At 33.5% G+C, this 26,186-nt stretch overlaps 4 protein-coding genes across 14 annotated transcripts; all 4 read left to right on the top strand.

Annotated features, from left to right (window-relative positions):
- The first annotated feature begins 3,055 nt into the window (after positions 1-3,055).
- On the top strand, positions 3,056-9,293 carry LOC133831487 (putative disease resistance protein RGA4). 2 transcript variants are annotated; one of them, XM_062261790.1, is made up of 6 exons: positions 3,056-3,450; positions 3,549-6,881; positions 7,683-7,854; positions 7,944-8,101; positions 8,589-8,687; positions 8,776-9,293. In XM_062261790.1, exons 1-5 carry the CDS (start codon positions 3,145-3,147, stop codon positions 8,598-8,600), a joined length of 3,981 nt encoding a protein of 1,326 aa, XP_062117774.1. In that variant the 5' UTR covers positions 3,056-3,144; the 3' UTR covers positions 8,601-8,687; positions 8,776-9,293. The 2 variants fall into 2 exon arrangements, with proteins under 2 accessions (XP_062117774.1, XP_062117775.1); XM_062261791.1 differs by having other exon boundaries at positions 7,940-8,101.
- Positions 9,294-10,025: 732 nt separating this feature from the next.
- Positions 10,026-12,939, top strand: LOC133831492 (nuclear pore complex protein NUP93A-like). The gene is made up of 4 exons (XM_062261807.1): positions 10,026-10,180; positions 10,997-11,178; positions 11,915-12,206; positions 12,480-12,939. Exons 1-4 carry the CDS (start codon positions 10,052-10,054, stop codon positions 12,555-12,557), a joined length of 681 nt encoding a protein of 226 aa, XP_062117791.1. The 5' UTR covers positions 10,026-10,051; the 3' UTR covers positions 12,558-12,939.
- Positions 12,940-15,092: 2,153 nt separating this feature from the next.
- On the top strand, positions 15,093-17,243 carry LOC133831489 (disease resistance protein RGA2-like). Its single transcript, XM_062261796.1, has 2 exons — positions 15,093-15,517; positions 15,624-17,243. Exons 1-2 carry the CDS (start codon positions 15,212-15,214, stop codon positions 17,241-17,243), a joined length of 1,926 nt encoding a protein of 641 aa, XP_062117780.1. The 5' UTR covers positions 15,093-15,211.
- A 79-nt stretch (positions 17,244-17,322) lies between these two features.
- Positions 17,323-22,406, top strand: LOC133831490 (putative disease resistance protein RGA1). Of its 10 annotated transcripts, none has more exons than XM_062261803.1 (7): positions 17,323-18,936; positions 19,010-19,069; positions 19,802-19,904; positions 20,018-20,516; positions 21,298-21,351; positions 21,431-21,744; positions 21,919-22,406. In XM_062261803.1, the coding sequence occupies exons 1-3, from the start codon at positions 17,323-17,325 to the stop codon at positions 19,868-19,870; spliced, it is 1,743 nt and encodes a 580-aa protein (XP_062117787.1). In that variant the 3' UTR covers positions 19,871-19,904; positions 20,018-20,516; positions 21,298-21,351; positions 21,431-21,744; positions 21,919-22,406. The 10 variants fall into 10 exon arrangements, with proteins under 10 accessions (XP_062117787.1, XP_062117786.1, XP_062117790.1 ...); XM_062261802.1 differs by having other exon boundaries at positions 20,009-20,516; XM_062261806.1 differs by having other exon boundaries at positions 19,010-19,117.
- Positions 22,407-26,186: the final 3,780 nt, after the last annotated feature.

Genomic DNA, 26,186 nt, shown 5'->3' with positions numbered 1-26,186 from the left:
ATTTGAAGACTATTTATTTAGGTAATAGGATTGAAAGATTGTTGTTGGTGAAGTTTTTAGAACGAAAAAAAACATGATTAAGAATTATGGAGAAAGCTTATAAAGATTTTTTCTTTCTTTCTTTTGTCTGCTTCAGTGAAGGCTTTAGTAAGATATTTATCGTTTCAAATTTAGTCATTTAGTTATATCCAACTTATGCAATTAGCTTAAATTTGTTGAACTCTAGTTCTCAACCCATTTTTTCGTTGTGTTCTTCTTCAGATTGTGAGTCGCTATTATCCATGGTTGTCTCCGCCAGATTTGTGAGGTAGGTGTGTTTGTCTAGTTCTAGTTTTATTAAATCTTTGTCAAAAAAATTTAGTGTTTTAATTTTGATTTATATGTGTTTAAATAAACCCCAGTACTCTAACTAAATATTTGTTGATTATAGATATTCAATGACTTTGGTTTCAGTCCTCTTAGCCTTAGTGAAGTACCTGAGAACTTGGAGAGGTTTAAAGAATCTGATTATTTTCATGGGCTTTGTTTGTTGTTGTAAGACTTTTAGGTTCAAAACACTCCACTAGTTTGTTAAATTTACTCAACCAATCTTATGTATCATTTTTATGGAAGCAAATTTATAGGAAATTTAAGCTTAATAAAAGTAACACCAGCTTACTACTATTATGTTGCTATTTTCATGAGGTTGGTTTTTAAATTTCGGGTATTGCTTCATGCTAATATTATTTTGTTGCATATCATCTTCATGTGATGATATATGAATTGCTTACATTGAGTAACAAATAGTTTTATGTATATATATATATATATAAATGTATGAACACACACATAATTAGGTTCTCTTTCTATTATTATTTTTTCTTTTTTCAGGTTCTTGGCATTAATCCAATTTAAAGATTTGATACAATAAAGATGAAATATAAGAGGAATCACATGAATGCTGAGAATAGATATGATGAAGCAATGGTGCCAGAAAAAGGTTAAACCTCTCTCTTTAAAATATTAGCTAAATGAAATGTTCATTTATTTAATATTCCTATTATTTATGTGCTTTGTAATCTTTATAAGTGATATTGTAGGCTTAAGGTGCTTCAATCACTCTTTTAGGCCTTCTTTTATTTATTTATTTATTTCTTTTGCATTGTAAGTATAGATCATGGGGAGTTTTGTTGTAACTAATTTCACGCCATTTATTTCAATGTTTCTAGCTTTTTGTAGTTGTGATTTCGAGAGAGCATGTGCAAGTCATCATATTTTGTTGTTAGGAAATAAACAAAAATCCAATAGATTTGATTGCATACATCTTAGATTGATGATAAAAGTTTGCAAACTGATTTTGGTTCGCTGCTTTAATAGAAAAAAAATATATATATTAGTGAAACTCATAGTGCATTATTTGTTTGTTTTATGTCATATCAGTTATCTGCAGCTTTGCCTCTTAGTTGATTAATCAATTTCAAATAGAAAAATGATAAGTTCTTTTTATATTGTTAATTGTGTACAGCAATATAGACGGTAGGATTAAGATTTTATCATGAGCACATCCCAAGAGATCAAATGTTGATGAGGTTTATACTTTTCTAACTCATGATCTCATCTTTTTTATTGTGTCTATATAATGTATAGATGTGTTTCCCCTGTAATAATTAGCAGTTTCATAAATATATATCACATACTCTTTGTCATGTTAAGTTTCATTTTTTATTGATCATTTTTTCCTTTTATTTTTATCATTACTCTCATCGAGTTTTATATTATTTAACTAACTTGACTTGAAATTATATACATTGTAAAATTGTCTTTTGGCTCTTCCCAGAGTATGCACTAATGAATAGTTTTGATGTACAAATTATGCAAATTAGATGCAGTCTGTATTCCTCTACATTAACTTATTGGACTAAAATTCTCATCATAATATCATGTAAGGTTAAAATCTCTTAACTTACTATTTGCTCTCAAACTTTCTCAAATTAGACTTAATCCCAGTTCAACTGTCACAACAGAAAGTAGTAATAACTATAGTTTGAGTATTTGACAGTTTTAGTGGTTGAAAACGATCTTTAGACTCAAGTTGGTCAATAGATTATATTAATAGCTTTATAAAGAGAATATGTAACTTAGATATCATCTTGTATTCAGCATTGACAAATGTTATATTGGGTTCTTGTATTATGTTGATGAGAGTTTGAAAAATAAAAACAAAGTTCTTATTCAGATTATATAACTCTGTACTGATCTCGATTTGTGCTTACTAAAAAGTATTAGTCTCATCCACTCGATTTAGGTCATACTTGTTTGAACCAAGTAAATTTTTTATGTTGTTAACATGAGTACCGTTTATCTAATTATCATTTGGTCGAAAATATATTACTAGTGCAATGTTGTCAATATGAGTAATGCAGCTAATAAAACTCTCTATGATGATCATGAGACAACTAAGGCTCGTGAGGTGTGCTCATTGGATTCTAGTCATTGTTGGTTTTTTTTATTATTATAATAATAAAACCATATTTACTTCAGGCTTTTTTGCTTTCAGCTATAACATTATTACTTACTACTCAATTAAATATTACTTACTAGCATAAAAATGTTACTTATACGCAAAAAAAAAAATTACTTCAAGGTTTTTTACTTTCTGATTCAACGTTATTACTGACTATTTCATTAAAAATTACTTAGTCGCATCAAAAAATTACTTACCCAATATCGTAAATAAGTTCAAACACAATACATATTTTAACTTATTGCACTCAATTGTACATTTTTTGGACTGCTAATTATTTTATTGTCCTTACTTTTTAGAACTATATCAGCACAATTTCTTAGATCTAGTTTAATCAAGTATAAATTTTAAAAAAGAAAAAAACTAAAATGGTTCAAAACTTGATACTAAAATGGCAAATTATATGGGTCCCACTTGTTGTACTAAGTGGACTAAAGAATTTGCCATAAATGTTATATAAATATATATAATGCGTTCCAGAACATATTTGTTTTATATATAAAAACAAAAGATAGAGGCGTTATATATATATATATCTAATGATAGACTTAGATATTGTACCAAGCTCTGAAACTCTCTCTACTGTAACTTCTTCACTACTAGCTCAAACTTCAATCGGATTGGAACCAAGTTTCCAAGCCATGGCTGAGTTGATCCTCTCTCCATTTGTTGACAAAATCATTGGGCGTTTGGGATCTGATGCTGTGAAACAGATCTCTTTGGTTTGGGGTGTCAACGATGAGCTCGAACAGCTCAATGAAACCATTTCAACTATCAAAGCAGTGCTTCTCGATGCCGAGAAGAAGCAGTCCCACAACAACCAAGTCAACAACTGGCTCCACAGGCTGGGCAATGCAGTTCTTGAAGCCGACGACTTGATGGACGAGGTCAACACTGAAGCTCTACGACGCCAACTCAGGATGTCTCGAAACCCAATGGCCAACCAGGTATTTTCATTGAATCTCATAGGACTCTTTTTATTAAATTTTAAATATTTATCTAAATAAATATTCAAATATATATATATATATATGCCACTCTACAGGTATGCACTTTCTTTTCCGGGTCCAACCAACTTGCTGTTCGGTTCAAGATGAGTCGTAGAATAGAATGCATCAAGAAAACACTGGCTGCCATTTCCATTGATGAAAATTTACTTTTAGAGAAAGGACGTGAAGAGACTCCGAGTGTTAGGAGAGTGAGAGATACTCACTCCTATGTACGTAGGGAAGATGTTATTGGGAGAGATGGGGATAGATCTGTTATCATAGATAAGCTTTTGTTGGAGAGTTGTGAGGAGAGTGTCTTGGTGCTAGCCATTGTAGGCATAGGTGGGTTAGGAAAAACCACTCTTGCTCAAAGTATTTTTAATGATGAGCAAGTTCAAAAGCATTTTGAGTTAAAGATCTGGGTGTGTGTGTCTGATAATTTTGACTTGAAATTAATTGTGAAAAGCATCATTGAGTCTGCGAAGGGTGAGAATAGTGCGGGAGACATAGGAATGGAACCGCTACGGAAGAAACTTGGAGAAGTACTTGGTGGCAAGCAGTATTTTCTTGTACTAGATGATATGTGGGAGGAAAATCGTAATAAGTTGTTGGAGTTGACAACTTTAATCATAAGTGGTGAAAATGTAGGGAGTAGAGTTGTAGTAACTACTCGGAGTGAAAAGAGTGCTAAATTTATAGCTACCAAACAACAACCATATCAATTGGGGATTCTTGATGAAGATCAATCTTGGTCTCTGTTTAGAAAAATGGCTTTTGAAGATGGAACACTAGAGCTCGAAAACACTAGTGTTGTGAAGATTGGAAAGGAGATTGTGGAAAGGTGCAAAGGAATCCCGCTAGCCATAAAAACAATAGGAAATCTATTGTATGGTAAAAGTAAAGAATCAGAGTGGTCTTCCTTTAATAAAGAATTTTCAAAAATACCAAAACAACAAGATGATGATATCTTACCCACCCTTAGATCGAGCTATGATCATCTTGACTCCCATTTGAAACTTTGTTTTGCCTATTGTAGTTTATTTCCTAAAGACTACGAAATGGAGGTGAAAGATTTAGTTAACCTTTGGATGGCTCAAGGATTTCTTAAGCTATCAGATCCAAGTCAAGATCAATGTTTGGAGGATGAGGGTTATGAATGGTTTATGAATTTGTTACAAGGGTCATTCTTTCAAGATGTTGAAGTAGATAAATGTGGCATTATAAAAACATGCAAAATGCATGATCTGATGCATGATCTTGCAGTTCGAGTAGGAGGAGCAGAATGTGCTACTTTTGTAATTTCAAATGGCCAAGCAAATATCAAGGAAACTACTCATCACGTGTCCTTTGAAAGTCATACTTACTCAAAAAGTGAAATTTCAGTTTCGTTGGCTCATGCCAAAAAGATTCGAACAATTCTTCACTTTTCAGCTTCAAAGGACAAGACATTTTGCGATGCAATTATATCAAACTGTAAGTCCATACGTTGTTTGGGTTTAAATAATTCAAGGATGAAGTTAGTATACAATTCTATTGGGAAGTTGAAACACTTGAGATATTTAGATCTCTCATGGAATTCTGGACTCAAGGTGCTTCCCAATTCTATTACTAATTTGCTGAATTTGCAAACACTGAAACTCAATCAATGCTCACAACTCCAAGAACTACCTAGAGATATCGAGAAACTCATCAATCTTAGGCATCTTGACCTTTCTTCATGTGATAAATTGAATTCCTTACCAAGTGGACTAGGTCAGTTAATGCAATTGAGATACTTGGATCTTTCTTGGAATGATGGTCTATTGTTACTACCGGATTCAACTAATTGTTTGTCGAATTTGCAAATACTGAAACTCAATCGTTGCTCTGAGCTCCAAGAATTGCCTAGAGATATTGAGAAACTCTTCAACCTTAAGCATCTTGAAATTTCTCATTGTGATAAATTAGAGTATATGCCACGCGGACTAGGCCAGCTAGCTAATCTTCAGACATTATCGAAGTACGTGCTGATGAAGAGAGAGAGTTCTATCCCAAGGCATGGTGGTGAGCTAAAAGAATTGATGAGACTGAACAACTTGAGAGGCGATTTGGAAGTTATAAATCTGAGCCATGAGAAAGATGTGGTAGCAGAGTATGGGAGAGCAGAAATAAAGGATAAAAAATATCTTCGATCTCTGACATTGGAGTGGGATTCTCGTGTTGAAATTGATGAGGCAGAGGCCATTGTTGGTTATGAAATGTCAATAGAATGCCTTCAGCCACACGAAAATCTTCTACAACTGAGGTTAAGAAATTATGGGGGTGCTAAGCTCTCCACCTGGCTCTCATCACTTACAAACTTGGTCGACTTAACTTTGGTGGATTGCAAAAAATGTGAGTATCTAGTTTCATTGAATCAATTCCACTGTCTCAAGGTTTTGAATCTTCAGAACTTGGAGTCTTTAGAGTACATATCCAGCAATAATTGCAATGAAGACTTAGTTGGGTCAACAAAAACGTTATTGCCATCTCTACGAAAACTTGATTTGAGAGGTTTGCGTAATCTAAAGGGATGGTGGAGAGAAGAAGTTGATCATTCTTTTGCTGCTGCAATTAGTGGTAAAGAAGAAGACAAACACAAACACATGCCCTTGCCTTATCTCCCTTCTCTTTCAACTTTAGAGATATGGAATTGTCCTAAGCTGACTTGCATGCCACTTTACCCACATTTGGAACATTTGACTCTGGAGAACAGCAGCTTGAAGCCATTGGAAGAGACGTTAAGAATGAAGATGATGATGATGAGCAGTAGCGCTGGGTCATTGAAAGATCTAACTCTAACAGCCATTGAGGATCTAGAATGTCTTCCAGACTCATTTGAGAGCCTTACTTCTCTCAATTGCTTGTTTATTAATAATTGCCCTAAATTGAAGCATCTGTGTCCAGGTATTCTACATCTCTCGTCACTTCGAAAACTATGGATTTCAAATTGTGAGGGGTTAGCAGACATGCTTAATGGTGATGATGGCATTATGTGGAAAGCCCTAAATGGAAGCCTCCACTTTCTATGTCTTGAGACGTTGCCAAGTATAGCGACTGTTCTTCCCAAGGGTATCCGACATCTTACAAGTCTGCAACAACTTGAAGTTTCAAGGAGTGATAGTCTAACAACAATTCCAGAGTGGATCCACAACCTCAAATCACTTAAGATGCTTAGGTTATATGGATGCTCCAATCTGACATCATTACCTGATGGAATTCGAAGCCTCACCATTTTGAACTCACTCACTATACGGGACTGTCCCATGTTATTGAAGAGATGCAAAAGGGAAATAGGTGAAGATTGGGATAAGATTTCTCATATACAACGCTTGCACTTATATCCAGAGCCCAACCAAGAAGAAAATGAGGTATAAACGTGTATGTTGAATATTTGTTTTTATTTCCTAATCAAATTAAAATAAATCTTATGCAACATTATGAATGCAAGAAATCAAGGATAGATATGTCTAGGTAATTATTCTGCAAATCCCTTCACCCTACTTCATTCTGATATGATTTGAATTACAAATCTCAAAATAAAATAACAACGGTTTTCAGCAATTTGATAGGGAAAAAAAACAGAGTAACATTGACCGACTAAGAAAATATGTGTTTTTCTTCTATTTAATTCAAAATGTTGAGCTTATGATTTGGTTGGCGATTACATGTTGGTAATATAGAGAATTGACTATGGGTTCAAATTGTATTCATGTTCCACTTGGGATTGACTGGTCATTACTGCCACTCCTGGTTATAAAATCTAGGCATGGAGTGAAGCTAGTTATCATTGTTAATGTACACTGTCTAGAAAATTGTCTTTTAACTGATTTTACTGAGCAAATGAGGATAAGAATATAAGCTGACATTGACATTGATTGAAAAGTTGGAGTCCTTCCATGATGATGATGAGTTCATTTTGATTTTTAATAGATATATCTGAACTCGGTTTTGGTCAATGATCGTGAAAAAGATGATTTATAAATTCCTGAAGGGTTCTAATGATCGATTTTGAGTGGGTTTTGTGGTGTTCAACTACTAAGTCCCATGGCTGTCGTTTAGCTGAATTAGCACATGTTGATGGTGCTTTCAGTTATGTCTAAGCCAAGGAATTCTGCAGCCCCTTGTATGTTTCTTTGTTTACTTGATTGATTCTAAATTACTTATTGTAGGAGGAAGCGAGAGAAGAAGAGCAAGTAAGAAAGAAGGAATCTAAGGGTTGTCAGGAGGATGTGGCATTGAGAGAGATGATTGTTCCAACAGCAAGAGAAGCACAAGAGCCAGCGAGAGCAAGAGCAGTTGTGGGAACTAAGTCGTGCATTGGCTGTTTTAGCTTCTGCATCTGTAAGAATTGGATACTTTAAGCTCCCTTGTCCATTCTTTTTGATAAATTTAGAAGTTGTATTTACTTTCAACTTGTTAAATGCAGTCAGTTAGTAGAGAATATGTAGAGTTCCTTGGGCTTGTAAATAGGGAGCTGCATCGCTACAAGGAAATCATTGAAATGGAAACTTGTTATGTTCATTGTGAGGATAATGTCATCTTCAATTTTTTTGTGCATGACCAACTAGAGCAGAGATTAACATCCAAGGTATAAATGTTGTAATTCATATTAATTTACTTTTCTATGCAAGTATATTGACATATTAGGAATTCCTTAATTTATCATCATTAATTGGTTGAATGGATAGCCAAATAAGGATTGTCTACAAACATTTCCACTAGTAATTCTCTACTTTCACTTCTATAAATACTGTTGAAATGACAGTTCTCCCATTTTGGTGATTATCTAGAAATCTTTAAAATATCTCATACTCATACTGCCTCACACAATTAACCATGTATCAACTTTCTAATATTTAGTATTGTGATTTAGAATCTACTGGAGGACAAAGTGAACTTTATTTAATCAAATACATTTATCTTGTCTAGATTCTAGACCTATGAGATATGCATCTATAGGCAATGCAAACATTATTTCTTTTCTTTACCGTACTATTTCCTTATGTAACTATTAATTTTTTTGTTACTTCAATTCGTTTTTGACTTATAATCTTTTACTTTAAATTTTCAAACAGAGGCAACAATGAGTTGTTTCTAGTTCTATTGGTAGCAGAGAAATGTCTTAAAAAGTCAATCAGTCCAATGATCTGCACTCATGGTTTCTAGTTTTTCAGGTATGCAAGTCAATTGTGAATCTGTTATTTGTTCATGCTTTCTTTTGCTTCTGTATGTCACCTTCTAACTGCAAAGGTTTTTCTACAGGCTGTGCTGATCCTCTTCCTCTGGGGTCTTTTCATGTGGCTGGGATGTTGGCATTGATTTGGGTGATTGGGCTTGCTTGGATCAGATCTTGGCTGCAAGAATTTTTATATAAGCTTCTTCTAGTCACGTTTAGCTTCTTGAAACTAGACCCCCTGGTGTTTTGAGTCCAAAAATAGTTCTTGTCTGCATCAATTCAGTCAAATGGAGATTAATCATGTGCTTGATTTATTAGTTTCTTTTGGTATTTAAGTTTCTCACCAACACACTAATGGCGTAATTCTACCAAACTTTGTTTGTTGTTTGATTATTAGAGACCTTGTATCATTTTAGTAATTGTTGACTCACAATTTAGCCTAATTACTCCTTTCTCTGTCTAGAAATTTTTGTTTTCTTTCATTGAGGCATTTTGTGGGATGATGTTATCCAACAGGATGTTCTTGGGAACTCATGTAGATTTTTTGTAGCCATTGGGCAGTGAATATTCTGAATCTGAAATTTCTTTGTAGTGTTCCTCTTTTCAGAGCCTTTTGGCAGTTTATTTTGCTATTTTGGGTGTTGCTGAGCAAGAAATGTTTTAGCTAGCTGGCATACTTCTTCTAGCTTAACTAGATACTTGTTTTCTTGAAATGGTTTTAGCTTGACAATATTCATTACATTACAATCTTATTCTTCTTGACGAAATGGTGAGTATAAGAAATTCCTTGTTCCCTTTTCAATTTTTCTGTGTATTTTAGTTATAAGGATCATGTGGCCCATATTGCTTAGATCAATGATATTGTACAAATAAGGGTTAGTGCAGCTGCTTTTAATGATTTAGTATTTTGAGAAAGAACTTGAACCCAAAAATGCCTTATTTGTGTAAACTATGAGATGAAAGTTCCTTTTTATCACAATCAATTTTTATTGCATTCTCCTTCGGAATCTAAAAATTTGGTTTTGAATAATTCAAGTGCTTTGAATTGTTTTTTGAACTGGAGTTTGGTTTTACTAAATTACTAGAGAGAGAAAAATGTAAGGTTAATTTGATATGGTGTTCAACCGCCTTAATTAAAAATTTAAATTCTCTTGTTCTGTTACCCTGGTATCATTATAATATACTTTATACAAAACAACTCTATTTACCCCTTGGCACTATGAGCCATTGATTTAGGTTAAGTTATTAAAATATTAGTACTGTATTCGATGCAAAGTGCTCCAAGCTTAGTTAGTTGTGAAGTTTTTTTTTTCATAATTGTGACTTATTTTGCGACTTTTTTGTGTGCTTTTTCGGATCTATATGTTACTTGGTACAAGAGGTGCGGGAGAAGAAGGTCAATTGAGCCGGTTTTTGAACGATGAGAATTCGAGAAAGAAATTCTTACTTGAAGCTGCTCACCAGTGTCAGGAAGCTGGATTATATGACAAGGTAATGCTTGCATGTTTTTTTTTTTTGTTTTGCAGCTATGCTTAAATATAATTTTCATACCACTTTCTCTTCTGTTTTTGCCTCTATGATATTCAATTTTATCCACATCTGGACTTCAGTTGAGTTGTTTGAAAAGAAATATATCTTTCTGATTGTTTTACTTTTTTTTGGTCTTCTTCTTCTAATGTCACAATGTGCTCATACTACTTGGGCAGTAGCACTTTTTTGGACTTCTAAACCTTTCCTTTTAGTGCCAAGGCATTTTTCTTTTTCATTTTTGGGTGATTAAAAAGTATGGCAGATGGTGATGACTACTAGCATTATTTAATTTATGATATTTTAGTAGAATACAATATGGTGACACTTGGCTGAACACGAAGAAATTGAACCTAAATGCTTGTTTTATTTATAGTAAAAAGGTTTCATGATTGGAATTGGTTTATTCATATACCCTTTTCAAGGGTCCCTGAAGCCACTGAACCACCGTGGTGAGGATTGATATCATACTGACTATTATAATCATTATTTCCTTACGTAACTGGACATCTGTTCAATGTTACTATTGTTAACTACATACAGGGGCCGGCATTTCAATTTGTACTTTTTGACGCAGAACATACTCATTTTGATATATCAAATCTGACCATTCTTCACCACCATCTGCATTTTATTTGCGGTCTTACTCATTTTTCTGCTGTCTTGTGGAACTTTTTGAAAGTTTGAATATTGTGGTTAGAGTCTGAGTTATCTATCTCATGACCTTATTCTTTGTTTTGTTTTGAATTTTATTGTAACTATTAATCTCTCATCCTTCAGTCTATTGAAATTCAAAAAAGAATTGGGGCATTCTCAATGGCATTGGATACAATTAACAAGTGTCTCTCTGAAGCAATATGTGCCATCTCACGTGGTAGATTGGATGGTGAAAGCCGGACCTCTGGCCTCATTCATTCTGGAAATGAGATCATGGAGGCATACAAATATCACCCTGAAGTCAGGTCATTCCCAACTATATCTCGGTGTCCTTCGTTTGAGTTTGGTTACTGTGGAACGGTTTTCAGGGTTTAGAGAATCCTAAACATTAAAGGCATGCTTACTAATAAATCTTGTCATTTAAGTCATTATAACAAATGAGTCCTATTTCTTAAAAAAAGAAAGGTAATGAAAAGATTTGTAAAGTGAAGAATTCGGAGAGCAACGAGAATGACTAAAAATTGGACTCCACCTCTTAGTTTTTTTATGTTGGAAACTAGACTCCTTGCCTAATTCTACATTATTTGGGGACCAAGAAACTACAACAATTGCTATGTAGGTGCCTAGGAGGGATTCAAACCTCAGACCACGTGAGAACAAAACCTCTCTAAGTTTAAGTATGTGAGATTCCCCAAATCACATCTCAAATGGATAAGCTAACATATGAATTAATATGAAAGGGAAACATTCCACACTCGTAACCTTGGCTAACACTGCGGACTAGAATTCAAACGAATAGGCAATAAAGACTATACTTGTAAATTTGATGTGCATGGATTAAGATTACATGTTTTATTTGGTTGGTATGCATGCTTATTGATTTAAGAGTTTGCAACTGGAATGGATTGCTAATAATAGTTTTTATTATGTTCCCAAAAAGTAATGGGAAGGAATTATTTGAGTGCTGAATATAGTTTCTCTTTCATTTTACTTGGATTGATTTGCGCTCTCGCTGAAGATGTTGAAAATGTGCATATGCAGTCCTCAAGAAAGAGAGAATGTTACAGAACAGCAGATGGTGTTAAGACAACTGGAGGCAATACTCTCAGTTCGCAAGTTGGTTAAAGTGGGTCACTATATTGATGCTCTAAGGGAGGTTGCAAGACTTCCATTTCTTCCTCTGGATCCAAGAACTCCAGATATTGCAGCTGATGTGTTTCAGAACTTATCTCCTCATGTCCAAGCTTGTGTTCCAGACCTTCTCAGAGTTGCCCTTACTTGTCTCGATAATGTGACAGATTCTGATGGATCGCTCCGGGCCTTGAGGGCAAAGGTTTGTGCTTTGATGAATAAAATTGTGTTTTGCATAGTATATGATCATCTACAAGCTATTTTTGTTTATAACCATTTAGTTCAAATATCTGTTTTGATATGCATGCTACCTATGAACATTTGGTTCATTATGTTCTCCTGAAAAAAAAGAACTGTCAATTGTTCCAGTTTGCAATGCTAATTGTTCTGGTTATGCGAACATAAAAGATGAAAACTGATTGCAGTTAACTTCCATTGATTTGTGTTAATGATGGTTGTGATTTGGGTTTTGCAGATTGCATCTTTTATTGCGACTAATTCGAGTAGGAATTGGCCTCGCGACTTGTATGAAAAGATTGCAAGAAGCTTATGAACATAAAATGATTGTGGGGGGCAGTTTCCTTCATATATATATATATATATATGCCTCATTTGGTCAAGTAAATCCAATGGTTATGTATTGTATGAACGATCTTTTTCATGTAAATTTTGGGGAATGAGAATGTGGTGATCTGATCAACATCTTGGTGAGAGAGGCTATTAGTACAAAACAAGTTTGGATCTTGGCAAGGGAAAATCTGACTTGACTTTCAACTTGATGAGTTCAACTGTAGCAAGCCGGGTGGTTTTCTGATGTTTGGTTGGATATGCTATTTTACTAAAATGTTTTTCGAGCTAAACCTTTGTTGCGGTAGATCACTTACAATTTTTTTTTTCAAATCTTTTGCAAAGAATTATTTTCTTGCTTGGCCTTATTCTTGAATGGATTAACTTCACTGTAAAAGATAAAGGGTGACGCAAATAATTCTAAGAGCGGCAAAAAGGATAAGACACAATAATACAATTTGAAATCTACATAAAGTTAATGGGTTTGGATTTATCTTAAACATGTTTGAGTTATTTTTTAGTTGACATGTTTAGTAAACGAGTCGTGTTCAGGTTGACATGCATAATATCAAATTTGCTCGTTAATGATCTTTCTAAAGTCACATGCATATCTATTTTATTAAGCAGTTAATATTTAATTGTGTTAGCCCAAGTGTACTTATTTTTTTCTATAAAACATGCATATTAAATAGGTCAAATGAGTTATAAACAAGTCATAAGTGTGTTGAACATATCATTAATAGTTTAATGGATTGACAAATTTGACATGATTTCAATATAATCCACTTATAAACGTGTTATTGTGTTTGAGTTTTAGTTTTTGACACGATTATTAAATGAGTCGTATTTGGATAGAAGAAATACATATAATACATAAATTTCGATACGGCACGAATACTATCCATGAGCACAAATTATCACCCTTAAATAATTCCATAATACAAGTTAATTTAAACTTGTTCAAGAAGTACAACATAAAGATTTAACCTTAAGCTCTTTGTATTGTATTGCATTTTAGTAACTTTTAAAAGTAAACACAGATTAAAAGATTAATTTTACAATGTTAGATGCTTATAAAAATAAGTTAATAAATTTATGTTAAACTAATTAACTATCTCAAAAAAAAAAGTATATTAAATAAAGAAAAAAAAACAGATCAATAAGTAGAAATAATATATGTATTATAAATGGATGAAGGAAAAAGTAGGCTGTTTTTATTATAACCCACAAAACAAATATTTTGTTACTGACTTACCTTATTACATATACATAATTAGCCATAATAAATATATATTAAAATTCTTAAAATATCATATTTTTAAACAAATTATAAGCACAACGCAAGCAAATACAATAATCTATTTTTCATTATCGAAAACATCAAGATTCAAGAAGAATCAAGAGCAATCTCTATAAGGAAAAGTTTCACATTATATGAACTAAACTTTTTTTGTTCAAAAGTAAAAAATGAAAAATTAATATTGTCAAAATCTTTCGGTCTAGAAAAAGAAAAAGTTGAAATGGAAAGGGCAAGGAGAAGGTGACTAATAATTGAGAGACCCAAACTGATAAGGTGTACTGAATATATATGGTTGCGCATGTTCTACCAAAGAAAATTCTTATTATTTTATTTCACTTTATATTATTTTGCATTTAAAGAATACCATACATTGAACTTATTTTAAATTATTTCTCTGGTTACTTTTATTTGTTAGTGGAAAATAGTGTGTAGGAAAATTCAACAATACATAAGAACATAACTTACTTTACTTATTATCAATTGATTTTGAGAATGAACCTCTTGCTTCTTATTATGCACATCATTCTACTTCTAGATCACTTTCCTCATTCTAATATTGTCTCAAGAGCAAAAAAAAAACTCTAAGGAGTATGTATCCGATCCAAATCCAAAACCAGTAAAAAAGGAGAGCCAAAAAAGTTATTTGTGATTCGGGGATAGTGACCCAAAAAGAGTCAAATAGCCACTTGTAATAAAGTCGTCCAAGATTGGTGAGCAAAAATAGCCAACATTTTGAAGGAGGATATTCGAAAAAAATATCTCACATTAAAAGTATATGGGTATATTCAATAATACATAAAAACATAATAAGTTCATTCAACAATACATAAGAGCATGAGTTACTTCACTTTATCACCACCACCATGCACACCATTATAATAAAAAGTAAACAGTACTTTTAGTCCCCTAATAAATGTTCCAACTGCATGTAAACAGTATATATATTGCGTTCCAGCCTGTGCACGTCCCTACATATGGTCGTGATTATTTGTAACCACATATTTCTTTTCACATATTTATTACATAGTCATAAAATAGATAAGGATCAACAATCAATTCGTATCAATAAATCATATTTGGTGGAAAATTCAATGAACATTAATTAATTAGTATAATAAAAAGTAAACAGTACTTTTAGTCTAATAAATGTTTTAACTGCATGTACACATATTTACAGTATATATATATATTGCGTTCCAGATATGTTCGTGATTGTTTGTAACCACATATTTCTTTTCATATGTTTATCATTATTGTAACCAAGCTCTGAAACTCTCTCTACTGTAACTTCTTCACTACTAGCTCAAACTTCAATCGGATTGGAACCAAGTTTCCAAGCCATGGCTGAGTTGATCCTCTCTCCAATTGTTGACAAAATCATTGGGCGTTTGGGATCTGATGCTGTGAAACAGATCTCTCTGGTTTGGGGTGTCAACGATGAGCTCGATCAGCTCAATGAAACCATTTCAACTATCAAAGCAGTGCTTCTCGATGCCGAGAAGAAGCAGTCCCACAACAACCAAGTCAACAACTGGCTCCACAGGCTGGGCAATGCAGTTCTTGAAGCCGACGACTTGATGGACGAGGTCAACACTGAAGCTCTACGACGCCAACTCAGGATGTCTCCAAACCCAATGGCCAACCAGGTATTTTCATTGAATCTCATAGGACTCTTTTTTATTAAATTTTAAATTTTAAATATTTATGTAAATAATTATTCAAATATGTATATATATATATGCCACTCTACAGGTATGCACTTTCTTTTCCGGCTCCAACCAACTTGCTTTTCGGTTCAAGATGAGTCGTAGAATCGAAGGCATCAAGAAAAAACTGGCTGACATTTCCAAGGATAGAAACTTCTTTTTGGACGAAGGACATGGAGAGACTCCGAGTGTTAGGAGAGCAAGAGATACTTGCTCGCGTTTGCCTCATCAAGGTGTTATTGGGAGGGAAGAGGATAAATCGATTATCATAAATAAGTTTTTGTTGGAGAGTTGTGAAGAGAGTGTGTCAGTGATCGCCATTGTAGGAATAGGTGGGTTAGGAAAAACCACTCTTGCTCAAAGCGTTTTTAATGATGAGCAAGTTCAAAAACATTTTGAGACAAAGATTTGGGTGTGTGTGTCTGATGATTTTGACTTGAAACTAATTATTAAAAGTATCATTGAGTCTGCAAAAGGTGATAGTAGTTTGGGAGACATGAGAATGGAACCATTGCAAAAGAAGCTTCAAGAAGTACTTGGTAGTAAGCGGTTTCTTCTTGTACTAGATGATATATGGGAGAAAAACCATAATAAGTTGTCGGAGTTGAAAAATTTAATAATAAGTGATGCAAATGTTGGGAGTAGAGTTGTAGTAACTACTCGCTTTGAAGACATTGCTCAATTTATAGCTACCAAACAACAACCCTATCGATTGGGGGTTCTTGATGAAGTTCAATCTTGGTCTCTATTTAAGTCAATGGCTTTTGAAGATGGATCACATGAGCTAGAAAATTCCAGCATTGTGAAGATTGGAAAGGAGATTGTGGAAAGGTGCAAAGGAATCCCCCTAGCCATTAAAACAATAGGAAATCTATTATATGGTAAAAGTAAGGAATCAGAGTGGTCTTCCTTTAATAAGGAATTTTCAAAAATATCAGAACAACAAGAGGATGATATCTTACCCACCCTTAGATTGAGTTATGATCATCTTGCCTCCCATTTGAAACTTTGTTTTGCCTATTGTAGTATATTTCCTAAAGACTACGAAATTGAGGTGAAAGGTTTAGTTAGCCTTTGGATGGCACAAGGATTTCTTAAGCTCTCAGATCCAAGTCAAGATCAATGTTTGGAGGATGTGGGTTATGACTGGTTTATGAATTTGTTGGAAGGATCATTCTTTCAAGATGTTAAAGTAGATAAATGTGGTATTATAAAAAGATGCAAAATGCATGATCTTATGCATGATCTTGCAGTTCAAGTAGCAGGAGGAGAATGTGCTACTTTTGTAATTTCAAATGGCCAAGCAAATATCAAGGAAACTACTCATCACGTGTCCTTTATAAGTCATACTTACTCCAAAAGTGAAATTTTAGCTTCGTTGGCTCATGCCAAAAAGATTCGAACAATTCTTCACTTTTTTGCTTTGAAGGACCAGACATTTTGCGATGCAATTATATCAAGCTCTAAGTTCATACGTTGTTTGGGTCTGAATAATTCAATGATGAAGTTAGTATCAAATTCTATTGGGAAGTTGAAACACTTAAGGTATTTGGATCTCTCATTGAATTCTAGGCTCAAGATACTTCCCAATTCAATTACTAATTTGCTGAATTTGCAAACACTGAAACTCAATCTTAGGCAAACACTGAAACTCAAGAGATATTGAGAAACTCATCAATCTTAGGCATCTTGAACTTTCTTCATGTGGCAAATTAAATTCTTTGCCAAGTAGACTAGGTCAGTTGATGCAATTGAGACTCTTGAATCTTTCTTCGAATGGTGGTTTATTGTCAATACCAGATTCAACTAGTGGTTTGTCGAATTTGCAAACATTGATACTCAATTATTGCTCAAAGCTCCAAAAATTGCCTAGAGATATTGGGAAACTCATCAATCTTAGGCACTTGGAAATTTCTGGTTGTGATAAATTGGAGTATGTGCCATGTGGATTGGGCGAGCTAATTAATCTTCAGACATTATCGAAGTACGTGCTGATGAAGAGAGAGAAATCTATCCCAAGGCATGGTGGTGAGCTAAAAGAATTGATGAGGCTGAACAACTTGAGAGGGGAATTGGAAGTTATAAATTTGAGCCATGAGAAAGATGTGGTAGCAGGGTATGGGAGTGCAGAATTAAAGGATAAAAAATATCTTCGATCTCTGACATTGAAGTGGGATTCTCATGTTGAAATTAATAATTTAGAAGTCATTGTTGGTTATGAAATGTCAATGGAAGGCCTTCAGCCACACGAAAATGTTCTAGAACTGAGGTTAAAATATTATGGGGGTGTCAAGCTCTCCAGCTGGCTCTCATCACTTACAAACTTGGTCAACTTAACTTTGAAGGATTGCAAGAAATGTGAGTATCTAGTTCCATTGAATCAACTCCATTGTCTCAAGGTTTTGGCACTTCGGAGGTTGGAGTCTTTAGAGTACATATCCAACAATAATTGCAATGAAGACTTATCTGGGTCAACAAAATCATTACTGCCATCTCTACAGAAACTTGAGTTGATTGAGTTGCCTAATCTAAAGAGATGGTGGAGAGACATTGTAATTAGTGGTGAAGAAGAAGACAAACACATGTCCTTGCCTTGCTTCCCTTCTCTTTCTGAATTATATATAACTAATTGTCTTAAGCTGACTTGCATGCCACTTTACCCACATTTGGAACATCTGACTTTGACGAACAACAGCTTGAAGCCATTGGAAGAGACATTAAGAATGAAGATGAGCAGTAGCGCTACATCTTCTTTCTCTCCTCTCTCCAAATTGAAAACACTACGTCTAACTAACATTGAGGGTCTAGAATGTCTTCCGGAATGGTTCGAGAGCCTTACTTCTCTCAATCACTTGTGTATTAAGAGGTGCCCTAAATTGAAGGATATGTGTCCAGGGATTCTACGTCTCTCGTCACTTCGAAATCTGTGGATTTCAAATTGCGAGGGGTTAGCAGACATGCTTAATGGTGATGATGCCATTATGTGGAAAGCCCTAAATGGAAGACTCCACTCGCTACTACTATGGTCGTTGCCAAATATAGTGACTGTTCTTCCTAAGAGTATCAAACATCTTACAAGTCTGCAACGTCTTGAAGTTTGTTTCTCTCAAGGTTTGACAACAATTCCAGAGTGGATCGACAACCTCAAATCGCTTAAGCAACTTGAGTTTGATGATTGCCCCAATCTGACATCATTCCCTGAAGGAATTCGAAGCCTCACCACTTTAAACTCACTGTCCATTATCAGATGTCCCACGTTATTGAAGAGATGCAAAAGGGAAGTAGGTGAAGATTGGGATAAGATTTCTCATATACAAAACTTGGACTTGTATCCAAATCCCAATGAAGAAGAAAATGAGGTAGAAACGCTAATGTCTATTATTTGTAATTTTATAAAATAAAATAGAGTGCTCAGTTTATTTGACACTGCAGAATGCATCGGAAGAGGCGGGCGAGAGAAAGGGATGCAACCTCTTCTTGAACAAGTTTAGGGTATGCAATATTATGAATACAACAAATCAAGGATAGATATATGTGTAGGTAATTATTCTGCAAATCCCTTCTCCCTGTATACAATTTACAAATCTCAAAATAAAATAAGAGCCAATTGAAAGTAAAAAAACAGAGTAAAATTGATGGACTAAGAAAATTGTGAAGCTAGTTATCATTGTGAATGTACACTGTCTAGAAATTTGTCCATTAGTTTATTTTACTGAACTAATGAGGATTAGAATATAAGCTGACATTGCTCTTGATTGAAAAGTTTTGAGTCCTTCCATAATGATGAGTTCGTTTTGGTTTTGAATAATTCAAGTGCTTTGAATTGTTTTCTGAAATGGATTTCGGTTAAAGATGAAACAAAAAATATAACATAAATTTAATTGGGTTTTTGGTGTTCAACTACCAACTACTTTCTTGAAAGAAATTTGAAGATTCTTTTCTTTTGGGATTTTGACTTGGATGGAATATTGACAACCACCTTAATTGAGTGTGTTTGGCAATCTTGTTCTGTTAGTTATCTGATATCATTGTAATATACTCTATACATAACTACTCTATTTTATTTTTATCTTGTCACAAAATGACTCGTTCATTCTGGTTTAGTTATCAAAATATTACACTTTTTTTTTTCCTTCATAATCGCAGAGATTTTATTTTGGGACCTTTTTGTGTGCGTTTGGGTTTCTGTTTTGAAAGCCCAACTGTATTAATGTTCTGTTTCAGGTTACTTTGGAGAGGATGCATGACCATGAGGGCTATAGAAGCAATGAGATGATCCAAAGAAAAATATGAAGCTATTATGGCTATTATCATTTCCATTTAGGAGGTTTAATTCTTGTTCTAGCTCAGAAGTCTTGCTCTCACTTACTGACTTAAATCTGACTCTTGTTTTAACATAAAACTAGCTTTTTTCTCATTCTCCTTTCCAAGTTTTGTCAGAGATACAAAGCTTGTAGGGCTACAGTGTTGCACATTTAAATGACTTCACACTTCGAAATCTGTGGATTTCAAATTGCGAGGGGTTAGCAGACTTGCTTAATGGTGATGACGGCATTATGTGGAAAGCCCTAAATGGAAGACTCTACTCGCTGTCATTAAGAGAGTTGCCAAATATAGTGACTGTTCTTCCTAAGGGTATTCGACATCTTACAAGTCTGCAACGTCTTCATGTTTTTTCCTCTCAAAGTCTAACAACAATTCCAGAGTGGATCCACAACCTCAAATCACTTAAGATACTTGAGTTTGATAGATGCCCCAATCTGACATCATTCCCTGAAGAAATTCGAAGCCTCACCACTTTGAACGAGCTCACTATTGAATTTTGTCCCATGTTATTGAAGAGATGCAAAAGGGAAATAGGTGAAGATTGGGATAAGATTTCTCATATACAACACTTAACGTGTATTCCAGACCCCAACTAAACGAAGAAGAAAATGAGGTATAAACGTGTATGTGGAATATTTGTTTTTATTTCCTTATCAAATTAAAATAAAGTTCTTATGATTCTGCAAATCCCTTCTCCCCTCCCCACTTCATTTTGATATGATTTAAATTACAAATCTCAAAATAAAATAACAACAGTTTTCAGCAATTTGATAGGAAAAAAAAACAGGGTATGTTCATTGTGAGGTTAATGTCATGTTCAATTTTTTTGTGCATGACCAACTAGAGCAGAGATTAACATCCAAGGTATAAATGTTGTAATTCATATCAATTTACTTTTAAGAAATATTAATTTACTTTTCTATGCAAGCATATTGACATATTAGGAATTCCTTAATTTATCATCATTAATTGCTTGAAGGGATAGCCAAATAAGGATTGTCTACAAACATTTCCACTAGTATTTCTCTACTTTCACTTCTATAAATACTGTTGAAATGATAGTTCTCCCATTTTGGTGATTATCTAGAAATCTTTATAATATCTCATGCTCATACTGCCTTACATAATTAACCATGTATCGACTTTCTAATATTTAGTATTGTGATTTAGAATCTACTGGAGGACAATGTGAACTTTATTTAATCAAATACATTTCCTAATGTATTTATTATTATTTTTTTTGTTACTTCAATTCGTTTTTGACTTGTACTCTTCTACTTTAAATTTTCAAACAGAGACAACGTTAAGCTGTTTCTAGTTCTATTGGTAGCAGAAATGTCTAAAAAAGTCGCAGTTAGTCCAATAATCTGCACTCATGGTTCACAATTTTCTAGTTTTTCAGGAATGCAAGTCAATTGTGAATCTGTTATTTGTTCATGATTATAATGGTAATCAAACGTCAACTATTTGATTAAGCTTTCTTTTGCTTCCTTATGTCACCTTCTAACTGCAAAGGTTTTTCCACAGGTTGTGCTGATCCTCTTCCTCTGGGGTCTTCTTATGTGTCTGGGATGTTGGCATTGATTTGGGTGATTGGGCTTGCTTGGATCAGATCTTGGCTTCAAGAATTTTTATATAAGCTTCTTCTAGTCACGTTTAGCTTCTTGAAACTAGACCCCCTGGTGTTTTGAGTCCAAAAATAGTTCTTGTCTGCATCAATTAAGTCAAATGGAGATTAATAATGGCGTTACTGCATTGCCATCAGAGGATTCTGTATCAGAAAGGAAGAGGAAATTGGAGTGCCTAAAGATACTTGCTATTTTTCTGCACTATCCAATAAGGTTGTGGAAACTTTTGATATCCATGAAAAAGAATTGTGAAGTTATTTGTTTATTGTTTGTGCTCAAGTGAAAGAGGTGCTGCCAATTGTCCCAGTTTGCAATGCTAACTGTTCTGGTTTGTGGTTAAACTTCCATTGATTTGTGATAATGATGGCTGTGATTTGGGTTTTGCAGATTGCATCTTCTATTGCCACAAATTCTAGTAGGAATTGGCCTCGAGACTTGTATGAAAAGATTGCAAGAAGCTTATGAAGATAAAATGATGGTTGATGGCAGTTTCATTCATATATAAAGTAAATCCAACAACAAATGATGCTGTTCTGAAGTTGCCATATTACGTATGAACAGTCTTTTTCATGTAAATTTATGGGGAATGAGAATACCATCATCCGATCAACAACTTGGTAAGAGATGTTCTTAGTACAAAACAAGTTTGGATATGCTATTTACTAACATGTTTTTCAAGCTAAACCCCTGTAGCAGTAGATCGCTAGGCAAATCATACAAGATCAGGCCTAACACAAATAACTCCATGATACAACTTTAATTAAACTTGCCCAAGAGGCAAATAACTTGAGAGTACAGCATAAAGAAATCAGTACTCTTTGTATTGTAAAAAATTAAATCACATAATTTTTTTATATATAATAATTTCATAATAAGTGTTACAGTTATTTATTTTATGATATTATACTTACTAAAATATCAAATTAATATTATGTAATAGTTAAATATTAAGTATAACATTTTTCTTCTAGTTCTATAGTCACTCAATTAGGAGACGTATTAAATGATTGTAGAACAAAAACATTACTACTATTTGACAACTTAAGTGGAATTTTTTTACTACTATTATATATTTAATATCTTAACTATTATATATGTATATATTTTAACATCATGGACCTCCAATTATTAAAATTTTTATATTTTATAAATAAATTTAGACGTAATTTTATACGTAAATTGGTATTTTGATTCCATGTGCCAAATTAATTTTAACTAAAAATTAAGTATGATAAAATTTGAAGAAAGATATTAAGTGTGAGAATTAATTTAACCTTTCATTTCTTTACTGTTAATTCAACTATCATAGATATTTAGAACTTTTTATATTAATGTTTTCATACTTTTCTATATACTAGGTATAAGTAATGTTTCTTAGCTTTATTTAAAACAAAACATTTAATATATTTTTATAATTATCATATAAATTTTAAATAAATAAATAAATAATATTATAAATATATATAAAGATAAGAGAATGACATAACCATATTAAAAGAAAAATTAAATCTAAGTATTGTTTATAATTTTTTTTTTTAAAAAAATATATGAAAACATTTTAGATCATAAACTAACTCATGATATTATTCAAATCACACATTTATAATTGAAGAAGAAGCTTGTTTATTCTTGATAGATAATAAATGTTATTCTAATTTCTTATGTAACTATATATTTTCTTTATAAATATAAATAATAATTCTTTTAATAAAAATTAAGATTTTGTATTATATACTATAATAATAATAATATTTTATAATATTTGAATTTACATTAATATAATTATTAAATATCTAGTTTTGTATTAAATATTATTATAATAAAGATATTTTATAATATTTTAATTTGTATTAATATAATTATAAAATATCTATTTTTAATAAATTTTAAATATATATTCTGTTAAATATTTGTAATAATATTTCGTTAAAATTAACAAAAAAAACTGTTAAAACCAAAAATTTCCATTATCTACACATTTTTTATATAAAAAAGATAATTTTTATATAAAAGAGATATGAAAAGGTTTTTTTATATTTCATATACCAATTGTTTCTCTCTTCACAAATTAAGTATAATAAAATCTTCAAAATTAATTTAAATATTTTTGTTACCATTTCATTGCTTAATGTTAATTCACCTATCCTTACAAAAAAAAAAAAAGTTGATTTACCTGTATAAAACATGAAAAAAAAGAAGAAGTTAATTCACCCAAAAAACATATTTACACAAGAATAAATAACTTTTTTCCCCCTGAATTTTTGATACTATACCAGATTGTGCTCTCTAAAATATACGGTCGGTTAAAATTTCCACATGAATTATTGATACTATCAGATCGTGCCTCCTATTATGATTTGCATAAAATAATTAGCATTTTTGCCCCCCGAACTTTGACAACTACCAAATTGTGCCCCATTTATTTATAAAAATTTTAAAATCTATTTTTCAATTAGTTCTTAAAAAATTTAAAGAAAAATTATTAAAAAAATCAATAAAAGACTAAAATTATTTAAAATTCCTTTTAAATACATTTAAGTTTAAATTCACTACACCAAACACCCATTTCCACAATACACCATTATAATGCTATTAAAAAAGTATCATAGAAAATATTATAAAAGGCGGTAAAGTAAAAAAAGTCTGAAACAAATAGCGGGCCTCAAATGTTTTTAGCGGCAATGTTATAATTTTCACGTGAAGATTAAAAAACTCTTTTTTCCAATGGCTCTGCAGCACTAACACTCTCTCCTTGGTTCCTCTTTCTTCTCGACAAAGCCTTTTCTGTCATTCTCACTTCATGGTGAATCCTCTCTCTCTCCGCTGTAAAGCACTCTCGACTGTTGTCCTTCCCCAGCGAAACCCTCTCATCTATTTTTTCTCCCCAGTGAAACCCTCTCCTTCATTTTCTCTCCCCAATCAAAGCCCTCTTAGCTTCTTTGTCACCTGGTGAAGCCCTCTACCTTGCTTTCTCTTGCCAGTGAAGCCTCTACAAGATCAAAGTAAGAGCACATCTGGAATCATTTCATTATTGAGATATGAGTTCTGATCGTCTGTCAGGCATCTGGCCATCAAGTTCTTGACGTCTAGTGGCATCGGGACGCTGAAGGGAGACTAGCTTGCGCGAAGGGAATTGTAATGCCCTGGTTATCCCAAAACAGTTACGGTGAACTAGAAATTTGACTCACTACCCGAGTCCTTTGGTTAAAAACGTGCTTCTAAGTGTTATTAACAGACTAAGGTGGAAAACCAATAAAAAAGAAATGATATATTTTATTAAGTACATAAAACTGTACATGGGCCCATAAAAAACTTTTACAAGTTATTTACAACTCAAAATGGTCATTACTGTTTCAAATTTACAACCCGCCGACCTAAGCGGCAAAAATAGGGTAAACCCCCTAGTTCCTCTGAGAACTTCTTGGCTGTGGTGGTCAAGCGGCCGCATATGTACACATCACCTAAGCTCTCCACTCAGGGCTGGGTGAGCTTTTCTTTACCTTTACCTGCACCACATAGCACCCATGATCCAAGGCCCAGCAAGAAAACACAATATAGCATGATATAATATCAACAATGGTCATAATAATCATTCAGGACTTTCAGTCCAAAACAGGTAAGTGGCAGTCGCAGAAGTCACTAATGTGGGTACATCTCTCTTTAGCCATGTGACGATAGGGTCATCGGGGCTTAACAGATAAGTGAACCTTTCACTAGCTTAAACAGGATAGGTGCATGATGACTAGTCACCGACATAACCTTCCTCATGACTCTAGAGTCATAACTATGGAACACTGTTCCCTAGCCATGTGACAAGCAGTCACCTAGGCCTTAGGCCCTAGCTCTGAGTAACTAGTCTTAGACTAGCCAAGCGCTTATAAGTTTCATCAACCTTAGGGTCGGTCCAACGTTAATGTCTTACAGTCATTCAACGCTGCTATCAATTAGATCTAATCTTCATTCGGCCCTGCGTTCAGGACACTTATGCCGTTTCTGACTCTTAGGTCAGTGATACGCGACCAATGCCGTCCCTGACTAGTCAGTGCCATACACAAGTACACAACATTCGCTAGCATTTAATATGCAATCAATGTCCACATTTTTCAACCAACATGCCTCAACAACAATCATGCATGTCATATACACAGGGTGCAGTTTTATTACCTCTGATTCGAGCGGGAATGAATAAAAGAACGATCCTTAAGAACGATCTGACTTTTAGTCCTTTAGCGGTCACCTAGTCATAACCAAATATGGGACACCATCAATAAAATGATTAACAAAGGTTCCCAAACCAAGATCTAGCCTCCGGGACATCAATCCCCATTAATCCGGGCAGTAGGAATAATCCCGAGGCCTAAAACCAAGTTCCCGGGGCCAAAACACTCAAATGGGCTCAAACCTGTCCAAGGGCTGTGGCCCTAACTGTTGGAAAAAACTTATACAGGATCTTTATTTATTTTCATGTATATCTAATATTAAACAAATTAATACGAGATAGCCTAAAACATGTTTCTAAAATTGAATTCAAAGAGAAACAAATAATATAATACTTACAGTATACGCAGCGGAATTAAGAGTCCTTCCTTCAGTTTCTCTAACTCTTGTATCCTTTCTGTCGCAGAGTATTATCAAGAAACTGAACCGATTTTCTA

This window comes from Humulus lupulus, chromosome 4 (assembly GCF_963169125.1).
Source record: "Humulus lupulus chromosome 4, drHumLupu1.1, whole genome shotgun sequence".
Lineage (NCBI taxonomy): Eukaryota > Viridiplantae > Streptophyta > Magnoliopsida > Rosales > Cannabaceae > Humulus > Humulus lupulus.
Note: the sequence above shows the minus strand (reverse complement) of the source record. Positions and strands in the feature narration are given on the sequence as shown.

Coding starts and splice junctions, on each gene's coding strand:
- LOC133831492 (XM_062261807.1), top strand. CDS start 10,052: ATGTTACTTGGTACAAGAGGTGCGGGAGAAGAAGGTCAATTGAGCCGG. Junction 11,179..11,914: donor AAATATCACCCTGAAGTCAG/GTCATTCCCAAC, acceptor GTGCATATGCAG/TCCTCAAGAAAGAGAGAATG. Junction 12,207..12,479: donor TCCGGGCCTTGAGGGCAAAG/GTTTGTGCTTTG, acceptor TGGGTTTTGCAG/ATTGCATCTTTTATTGCGAC.
- LOC133831489 (XM_062261796.1), top strand. CDS start 15,212: ATGGCTGAGTTGATCCTCTCTCCAATTGTTGACAAAATCATTGGGCGT. Junction 15,518..15,623: donor CAAACCCAATGGCCAACCAG/GTATTTTCATTG, acceptor GCCACTCTACAG/GTATGCACTTTCTTTTCCGG.
- LOC133831487 (XM_062261790.1), top strand. CDS start 3,145: ATGGCTGAGTTGATCCTCTCTCCATTTGTTGACAAAATCATTGGGCGT. Junction 6,882..7,682: donor CCAACCAAGAAGAAAATGAG/GTATAAACGTGT, acceptor TACTTATTGTAG/GAGGAAGCGAGAGAAGAAGA. Junction 7,855..7,943: donor CTGTTTTAGCTTCTGCATCT/GTAAGAATTGGA, acceptor AAATGCAGTCAG/TTAGTAGAGAATATGTAGAG.
- LOC133831490 (XM_062261803.1), top strand. CDS start 17,323: ATGCAATTGAGACTCTTGAATCTTTCTTCGAATGGTGGTTTATTGTCA. Junction 18,937..19,009: donor CCAATGAAGAAGAAAATGAG/GTAGAAACGCTA, acceptor TTGACACTGCAG/AATGCATCGGAAGAGGCGGG. Junction 19,070..19,801: donor TCTTCTTGAACAAGTTTAGG/GTATGCAATATT, acceptor GTTCTGTTTCAG/GTTACTTTGGAGAGGATGCA.